We start from the raw sequence: 8702 nt of genomic DNA on the forward strand, positions 1-8702 counted from the left end.
GGGGTTGCCCCGGAAGCACCAGCGAGCGCTTCCTGCCCGGCGCAGAGCGGCGGCCGGAAGGGGCCGCTCATTGTTGGCGCTGGAGGACCCGCGAGGAGGCCGCGAGCGGGTGAGTCCGGGACGGGACGGGAGCGGCTCCGGGATGGGGCGGGACGGGACGGGCCCCGCTCCCCGCCGCCGGCCCCGCGCCGCCGCCGCCGCTTTCCCCCCGCCCCGGGCCCAGCCGCCGCGGGGCTCCTGGGCCGGGCCTGGCGGGGCCTGCGGGGCCGTTGCTATGGAGACCCGGCGGGGGGCGGCGGCCCCGGGGCTGCTGTCACGGCGCGGAGCAGCCTCGGCCCGCGGGGGGGCCGTGAGGGGCTGCCCGGGCCGGGATCCCGAGGCCCTGAGGGGCTGCCGGGGCTGTGAGGCGCTGCCCAGGCCGGGATACCGGTGCCGGGAGAAGATGCCAGGGCCTTGAGGGGCTTCCCGGGCTGTGAGGGGTGACCGGGGGCCGTGAAGGGCTGCCCGAGGAGTGGACGGGATGCCGGGGCTGTGAGGCGCTGCCCGGCCCGTGACGGGTTACCAGAGCCGTCAGAAGATGCCGGGGCTGTGATGGGCTGCCCGGGCCGGGCCACCGGGACCGGGAGAAGATGCCAGGGCCATGAGGGGCTGCTGGGGACCCTGAGGGGCTTCCTGGGCTGTGAGGGGCTGACCGGGGGCCGTTAAGGGCTGACCGGGGTCGGGACAGGGTGCTGGGGCTGTGAGGGGCTGCCTGGGCCATGATGGGCAGCCGGGGCCCTGAGGGGCGATGAGGGGTTGCCCAGAGCCGGGACGGGCTGCCGGGGCCGTGTAGGGCTGCCCGGGGCCGGGACAGGGTGCTGGAGCTGCCGAGGGCCGTGAAGGGCTGTGAGGGGTTGCCCAGAGCCGGGACGGGCTGCCTGGGCCGTGAAGGGCTGTGAGGGGTTGCCCGGGGCCGGGTGCTGGGGCTGTGAGGGGCTGCCGGGGGCCGTGAAGGGCTGTGAGGGGTTGCCCAGAGCCGGGACAGGTTGCCGGGGCTGTGAGGGGCTGCCCTGGGCCGGGACAGGGTGCTGGAGCTGTGAGGGGCTGCCCGGGGCCGTGAAGGGCTGTGAGGGGTTGCCCAGAGCCGGGACAGGTTGCCGGGGCTGTGAGGGGCTGCCCGGGGCCGGGACAGGGTGCTGGAGCTGTGAGGGGCTGCCCGGGGCCGTGAAGGGCTGCCGGGGCTGTGAGGGGCTGCCGGTCCCAGCTGCCCCGCTCCGGGCAGGGACACACGTCCTCCCGCACAGCCCCGGGGGCGGGGATTTCCCCCTCTCACTCCCCTCCCTCTCTCCCTCTCTCAGTGTCCTGAGCCCCGCGGCGGTGGCTGCGGAAGATGCCGGACCGCGACGGCTGTGTCGGCGGCGGCGGCGGAGGCGGCGGGGGAGGGGGCGATGAAGTGGGTTCCAACGCCGACGACATCTGTCGCGATTTCCTACGCAACGTGTGCAAGAGGGGAAAACGCTGCCGCTTCCGTCACCCCGACATCAGCGAGGTCACCAACCTGGGCGTGCGCAAGAACGAGTTCATCTTCTGCCACGACTTCCAGAACAAGGAGTGCGTCCGCCTCAACTGCCGCTTCATCCACGGCACCAAGGAGGACGAGGACTGCTACAAGAAAACCGGCGAGCTCCCGCCGCGCCTCCGCCAGAAGGTGGCAGCCGGGTTAGGTCTGTCCCCGGCTGACTTGCCCAACAGCAAGGAGGAGGTGCCCATCTGCAGGGACTTCTTGAAAGGGGATTGTCAAAGGGGAGCCAAGTGTAAGTTCCAGCACCTGCAGAGGGACTATGAGTACGAGGCTCGGGGGGGAATGGCCGCCCGGGAGCAGGGGCTCGGCCCCGCCGGCCGCCGCTACGAGCCCTACGACGGCATCTACGAGGCCGAGAGATACGACGAGCACGAGCCGGTGCTGAAGAGGAGGAGGGGGGTGGGGGGCGGGGTTGGAGGGGGCGGAGGGGGAGGGGGCGGGGGAGGGGTAGGGGACGGGCTGCACTTTGAAACCTACGAGTACGGCGGCTTCGGCGGCGCCCGGAGCGTGGAGTATCGGCTGCTGGAGGAGGAGAACGTCCTGCTGAGGAAACGAGTGGAGGATCTGAAGAAACAAGTCAACAACCTTTTAGCCACCAACGAGGTGCTGCTGGAACAAAACGCCCAGTTCCGTAATCAGGCCAAAGTGATGACTCTGAGCTCCAGCGCCACGGCCACGGAGCAGACTCTGGCCCCCAGCGTGGGCACCGTCACCAATTACAACCACAGCATCGCCCAGACTCACACCACGCTCAGCAGCCAGGCCCTGCAGCCGCGGCCCGTCACCCAGCAGGAGCTGGTGGCACCCGCCGGCGCCCAGGCGGCTCCTCCGGCCAACGCCGCTCCCCCCATGAACCCCGAGATCACCCCTCTGTCGGCGGCCCTGGCTCAGACCATCGCCCAGGGCATGGCTCCCCCCGTGTCCATGGCGCCCGTGGCCGTGTCCGTGGCGCCCGTGGCCGTGTCCATGGCGCAGCCGCTCGGGGGCATCACCATGAGCCACGCCACCACGCCCATGGTCACCTACCCCATCGCTTCCCAGAGCATGAGGATAACGGCCATTCCCCACTGACCCCGCCCCCACGCCGGGGCATGGACGCTGCGGCGACCCCCCTGCACGGCCCCGGACTGAGCCCACGGGGGGCTGCGGGACGAGGAGGAGGAGGAGGAGGGGGGTCGGCCCTGCCCTGCCCTTCCTCCCGCACACGGTGCTGAACGCGGGGCACGAGGAGGATGAAGAGGAAGGTCAGGATTAACTCCCCCCGTGGACTGGCGGTGGGGGGGGGGGGGGGTGAGGGTCGTGCCCCCCCCCAAGGGCTTCGTGGCTCCCGCGGAGCCCCCCCCGGTGTGAGGGTGTTTGGGGGCGTCGGGGCTGATCCCCCCGGAGCCCCGCTCACGGACACAGCTGCTCCCCGGGCTCGGTGTCCCGGGGGCGGCCCCTCGCGGGGGCCCTGTAACGTTTGGAGCTATTAAAGCGCCCCCAGCACTCGGCCGCCGTCGCTCTCGCGGGACCGGGGGCGGGTTTGGGGGGGTCCCGGGGCCGCGGGGCGGGAGCGGAGCGTGACGTCACGGCCTCGCAGCCTATCAGCGCCTCCCGCGCACTCTCGGGCTCTTCCCATTGGCCGAGCGGGGCGCGGCCGCAGCCAATGGGAGCGGCGGCGGGGCTCCGGGCTCCCGCGTAGCGGACATGGGGACGGCGCGGTGGCGCGTGACGTCACGGCCTGGCGTAGCCAATCAGAGCGGCGCGCCCCGCCCTCCGGCTCCTCCCATTGGCCGGGCGGGGCGGGGCGCGGCCAATGAGCGGGGCGGCGGCGGCGGCGGGATGGAGCGGCGGGGCCCGGCGCTGGCGGCGCTGGGCGCGCTGGGCCGGCGGCTGCTCTGGGCTCTGCCCGCCTACGCCGCGGGGCTGCTGGGGCTGGGCGCCGGCGCCCTGCTGCTGGCCTTGGCTCTGTACACCGGCTGGCGGCGGCGGCGGCGGGACCGGGAGCGCGGCTTGCGCCTGGCCGCTCGCCTGCACAGCGAGGAAGAAGCCGCCGTGCGAGGAGCCGCCGCCGCCTCGGGGGTGGGAGCGGCCCGCGGGGAGCTGCCGGCATGGGTAAGCGGCCGCCCGTTATCCCCGGCGGCGGCGGCGGCACCGGCTACAGCCCCTGCGACACCCCGCTTCCAGGGCGGGACTCCCGGGAACCCCCCGCGCCAGCCGCATCCCGCGACCCCGGAGCGCCCCGACATCCCCCCGCTGCACCGACACACCCTGCTGCATCAACTTCCCCCCCCCGCTGCACCGACCTGGCCCCCTCCGCTGCACCGACACACCCTGCTGCATCAACCCCCGTGGCTGCGCCGACCTGACCCCCCCCGCTGCACCGATCCCCCCCGAGCTGCACCGACCCACCCCACTGCATCAGCCCCCGCTGCTGCACCGGCCCCCCCCGAGCTGCACCGATCCCCGTCGGCTGCACCGACCTGACCCCCCCCCCGCTGCACCGGTCCCCCTTCCCCGAGGTGCCCCGGCCCCCCTTCCCCGAGGTGCCCCGACCCCCCTTCCCCGAGCTGCCCTGACCCCCCCTCCCCGAGCTGCCCCGACCCCCCCCCGAGCTGCCCCGACCCCCCCCCCGAGCTGCCCCGACCCCCCCCCGAGCTGCCCTGATCCCCCCCCGAGCTGCCCCGACCCCCCCCCGAGCTGCCCCGACCCTTCCCGAGCTGCCCCGGCCCCCCCCCGAGCTGCACCGATCCCCGTCGGCTGCACCGCCCCCCCCGCTGCATCAGCCCCCGCGGCTGCCCCGACCCCCGTGCCGCTGCCCCCCCGATCCCGCGGGTCCCGCCCGGGGCCTTCCGGCAGCGCTGCGGCCGGGCCGTGACTCACCGGGCCCGGGGGGGCCGTTTCCTGCCCGGCCGCGGGCTGGGGCGAGCTGGGGGGGGGATGTGAGCTCCCTCCCGGTGGTACCGAGGCGGGGGCAATCGGGACTCGCGGGGATGCCGCCCCATGTTGGTCACAGCCGGGGGGGGTTGAACATCCCCCACCCCTCCTCAACCCACCCCCCATCCCGGCTGCGGCTGGTTCCTGGGTGGGGAAACTGAGGCACGGGGGCTGCGTGGGGCCGGCAGCGAAACGGGGGGCTGTGCCTCGCTGTCACCCCCCCCATCTCCCCGGGACCCCCCCCCCCGGGACCCCCACCCCGACCCCCTCCCGGCGCGTGTGCCCGCAGGTGAGCTTCCCGGACGTGGAGAGGGCGGAATGGCTCAACAAGGTGAGGGTCCATGGCTGGCTGGGTCCAGCCCAGCCCCTCTGTCCCCCATCCCCGCCCCCTCCCCGCCCCGTGACCGTTCCCCCTCCCCCGCAGGTGCTGGCTCAGGCTTGGCCCTTCTTCGGGCGCTACATGGAGAAGCTGCTGCAGGAGAACATCGCCCCGGCCATCCGGGCCTCCAACGCCCACCTCCAGACCTTCACCTTCACCAAAGTGGACATGGGTGAGAAGGTGAGACCCCTCCAATCCCCCTCATCCCACCCCCCATCCCCCCTCAACTCACCACTGACCCCCCCCCAACCCCGCAGCCTCTCCGGGTCTTGGGGGTCAGGGCTCACCCTGGTGCCCACAACAAGCAAATCCTGTTGGACCTCAACATCAGGTGAGTGCTGAGAGCTCAGACCCATCCCCCCTGTAGCTACAGGAGCCCCCCAACCCCACTGGGGGGGCAAAGAGGGAAGGGGGGGCACAGTGAGACCCTCCCCCTGTCCCTGCAGTTACGTGGGTGACGTCCAGATCGACGTGGAGGTGAAGAAGTTCTTCTGCAAGGCCGGGGTGAAGGGCATGCAGGTGTGTGTGTGGGGCTGTGCCCGAGCTGGGGGGGTGCAGGGGGGGCAGTGGGGTTGTTCTGGGGGGCTCACATCTCTGTACATGCCCCCAGCTGCACGGGATGCTGCGGATCATCCTGGAGCCGCTGCTCGGGGACGTGCCCATCGTGGGAGCCCTCACCATGTTCTTCATCCGCCGCCCGGTGTGTGCCTCTGCCTCTGTGTGTGGCTGTGTGTCAGTCTGTGTGTGCCTCTGCCTGTGTGTGTGTGTGTGTGGCTGTGTGTCAGTCTGTGTGTGGCTCTGCCTGTGTGTGTGGCTGTGTGTCAGTCTGTGTGTGCCTCTGCCTGTGTGTGTGTGTCAGTCTGTGTGTGCCTCTGCCTGTGTGTGTGTGTGTGTGTGTGTGGCTGTGTGTCAGTCTGTGTGTGTGTGTCAGTCTGTGTGTGCCTCTGCCTGTGTGTGTGTGTGTGTGGCTGTGTGTCAGTCTGTGTGTGGCTCTGCCTGTGTGTGTGTGTGTGTGGCTGTGTGTCAGTCTGTGTGTGCCTCTGCCTGTGTGTGTGTGTGTGGCTGTGTGTCAGTCTGTGTGTGGCTCTGCCTGTGTGTGTGTGTGTGTGGCTGTGTGTCAGTCTCTGTGTGGCTCTGACTGTGTCTGTGTGTGTATGTGGCTGTGTGTCAGTCTCTATGTGGCTCTGTGTGTGTGTGTGGCTGTGTGTCAGTCTGTGTGTGGCTCTGCCTGTGTGTGTGTGTGTGTGGCTGTGTGTCAGTCTGTGTGGCTGTGTGTCAGTCTGTGTGTGTGTGTCAGTCTGTGTGTGGCTCTGCCTGTGTGTGTGTGTGGCTGTGTGTCAGTCTGTGTGTGCCTCTGCCTGTGTGTGTGTGTGGCTGTGTGTCAGTCTGTGTGTGTGTGTCAGTCTGTGTGTGCCTCTGCCTGTGTGTGTGTGTGGCTGTGTGTCAGTCTGTGTGTGTGTGTCAGTCTGTGTGTGGCTCTGCCTGTGTGTGTGTGTGGCTGTGTGTCAGTCTCTGTGTGGCTCTGTGTGTAGCTGTGTCTGTGTGTGACTGTGTCTGTGTGTGGCTGTTTCTGTGTGGCTTTGTGTGTCAGTGGCTCTGCCTGTGTGTGTGTGTGGCTGTGTGTCAGTCTGTGTGTGGCTCTGCCTGTGTGTGTGTGTGGCTGTGTGTCAGTCTGTGTGTGTGTGTCAGTCTGTGTGTGCCTCTGCCTGTGTGTGTGTGTGGCTGTGTGTCAGTCTGTGTGTGGCTCTGCCTGTGTGTGTGTGTGGCTGTGTGTCAGTCTGTGTGTGTGTGTCAGTCTGTGTGTGCCTCTGCCTGTGCCTGTGTGTGTGTGGCTGTGTGTCAGTCTGTGTGTGTGTGTCAGTCTGTGTGTGGCTCTGCCTGTGTCTGTGTGTGGCTGTGTGTCAGTCTCTGTGTGGCTCTGTGTGTATCAGTGGCTCTGTGTGTAGCTGTGTCTGTGTGTGACTGTGTCTGTGTGTGGCTGTTTCTGTGTGGCTTTGTGTGTCAGTGGCTCTGTCTGTGTGTCAGTGGCTCTGTGTGTGGCTCTGTGTGTGGCTCTGTGTGTGTGTGTGTCAGTCTCTGTGTGGCTCTGTGTCTGTGTGTCAGTGGCTCTGTGTGTGTCAGTCTCTGTGTGGCTGTATGTGTGTGTCAGTGGCTCTGTGTGTGTCTGTGTCTGTGTGTCAGTCTGTGTCTGTGTGGCTGTGTCTATGTGTCAGTGGCTCTGTGTGTCAGTCTCTGTGTGGCTGTGTGTGTGTGTCAGTCTCTGTGTGGCTGTGTGTCTGTGTCAGTCTCTGTGTGGCTGTGTGGCTGTGTCAGTGGCTCTGTGTGTGTCAGTCTGTGTGTCAGTGGCTCTGTGTGTGTCAGTGTCTGTGTCAGTCTCTGTGTGGCTGTGTGTGTGTGTGTCAGTGGCTCTGTGTGTGGCTGTGTGTGTGTCAGTCTCTGTGTGTCTGTGTGGCTGTGTTAGTGGCTCTGTGTGTGTTAGTCTCTGTGTGTCTGTGTCTCTGTGTGTCCCCCCCTCTTCCAGCCCCACAAAGGGACCAACAGCCCTTGGATGAGTCCAACCTCCCCCATCTCACCCCATTCCCCCCCATCCATCCAGACTCTGGACATCAACTGGACGGGGATGACCAACCTCCTGGACATCCCAGGGCTCAGGTGAGCCCCAGCTCAGTGATGGGGTCTATCCTGACCCCCCTCAGCACCATCTAACCCCCCCACACCGTGCCTGTGCTCCCCTCCATCAGCTCCATGTCAGACACGATGATCATGGACACCATCTCCTCCTACCTGGTGCTTCCCAACCGCCTCCTGATCCCGCTGGTGCCCGACCTGCAGGAGGCGGCTCAGCTCCGCTGCCCTCTGCCCCGGGTAAGGGCAGCTGCTGCTTCAGCAGCCTCATCTGGGATGAGGTGACCCACTCAGGGTGAGGGAAGGGCTGTGGAGGTGTGCTCCTGGCCTTTAGCAAGGCTTTGGAGCCATCCTGCTGGAGGAACTGGTTGGGATGGAGCTGCTGGGAGGTGAGTGGGAACTGGCTGATGGCCGGGCCCAGAGAGAGGTGGGGAAGGGGGTTCAATCCAGTTGGTGCCCAGTCACACCAGTGTGATCCCCAGGGCTTGGTGCTGGGGCCTGTTCTGTTCAACATCATCAATCATCTGCATGAGGGGATCAGTGCACCCTCAGCCAGTGTGCAGGTGACACCAAGCTGGGTGGGAGTGTAGGTCTGTGTGGGGGCAGGAAGGGGCTGCAGAGGGCCCTGGGCAGGCTGGAGCCATGGGCTGAGGGCAATGGGCTGAGGTTGCCCCAGGGCAAGTGCTGGGTCCTGCCCTTGAGCCACCCCGAGGCCAGGCAGCTCCAGGCTGGGGCAGAGGGGCTGGAAACTGCTGCAGGGAAAGGGCCTGGGGGGGCTGGTGCCAGGGGCTGAACAGCAGCCAGCAGCGTGCCCAGGGGGGCAAGAAGGCCAAGGGCAGCCTGGCTGGGCTCAGCAGTGGGGTGGCAGCAGGAGCAGGGCAGGGATTGTCCCCCGTGCCGGGCCCTGGGGAGGCTGCAGCTCCAGGGCTGTGTCAGTGCTGGGCCCCTCACTCACTGCCACAGGGACACTGAGGGGCTGCAGCGTGGCCAGAGCCGGGCACAGAGCTGGGGAAGGGGCTGGAGCACAAGGGGCTGGGGAGGGGCTGAGGGAATGGGGGTGTTGAGCCTGGAGAAGAGGCTGAGGGGAGACAGGAGCCCTCTCTGACACTCCCTGACAGGAGGCTGCAGGGAGCTGGGGGTCGGGCTCTGCTCCTAAGTTACAAGAGGAAAGGGGCTGGAGTTGCCCCAGGGGAGGTTGAGGCTGGAGCTGAGGCAGAACTG

General features: G+C 68.1%; 2 protein-coding genes across 2 annotated transcripts in view; both read left to right on the forward strand.

Annotated features, from left to right (window-relative positions):
- Positions 1 to 7: 7 nt before the first annotated feature.
- Positions 8 to 3046, forward strand: ZC3H10 (zinc finger CCCH-type containing 10). Its single transcript, XM_062015497.1, has 2 exons — positions 8 to 109; positions 1338 to 3046. Exon 2 carries the CDS (start codon positions 1370 to 1372, stop codon positions 2630 to 2632), a length of 1263 nt encoding a protein of 420 aa, XP_061871481.1. The 5' UTR covers positions 8 to 109; positions 1338 to 1369; the 3' UTR covers positions 2633 to 3046.
- Positions 3047 to 3380: 334 nt separating this feature from the next.
- Positions 3381 to 8702, forward strand: part of ESYT1 (extended synaptotagmin 1) — a 6661-nt gene continuing 1339 nt past the window's right edge. The window contains exons 1-9 of the mRNA XM_062015307.1: positions 3381 to 3655; positions 4767 to 4808; positions 4902 to 5036; positions 5114 to 5187; positions 5303 to 5375; positions 5467 to 5556; positions 7453 to 7508; positions 7598 to 7721; positions 7816 to 7870. Coding sequence (XP_061871291.1) covers positions 3383 to 3655; positions 4767 to 4808; positions 4902 to 5036; positions 5114 to 5187; positions 5303 to 5375; positions 5467 to 5556; positions 7453 to 7508; positions 7598 to 7721; positions 7816 to 7870 — 922 coding nt within the window. The 5' untranslated portion in view covers positions 3381 to 3382. The remainder of the gene's footprint in view (positions 3656 to 4766; positions 4809 to 4901; positions 5037 to 5113; positions 5188 to 5302; positions 5376 to 5466; positions 5557 to 7452; positions 7509 to 7597; positions 7722 to 7815; positions 7871 to 8702) is intronic.

This window comes from Colius striatus, chromosome 26, assembly GCF_028858725.1.
Source record: "Colius striatus isolate bColStr4 chromosome 26, bColStr4.1.hap1, whole genome shotgun sequence".
Classification (NCBI taxonomy): Eukaryota; Metazoa; Chordata; class Aves; order Coliiformes; family Coliidae; genus Colius; species Colius striatus.

Excerpts from the sequence above, each read along its gene's own strand:
- ZC3H10 (XM_062015497.1), top strand. The coding sequence starts at position 1,370 with ATGCCGGACCGCGACGGCTGTGTCGGCGGCGGCGGCGGAGGCGGCGGG.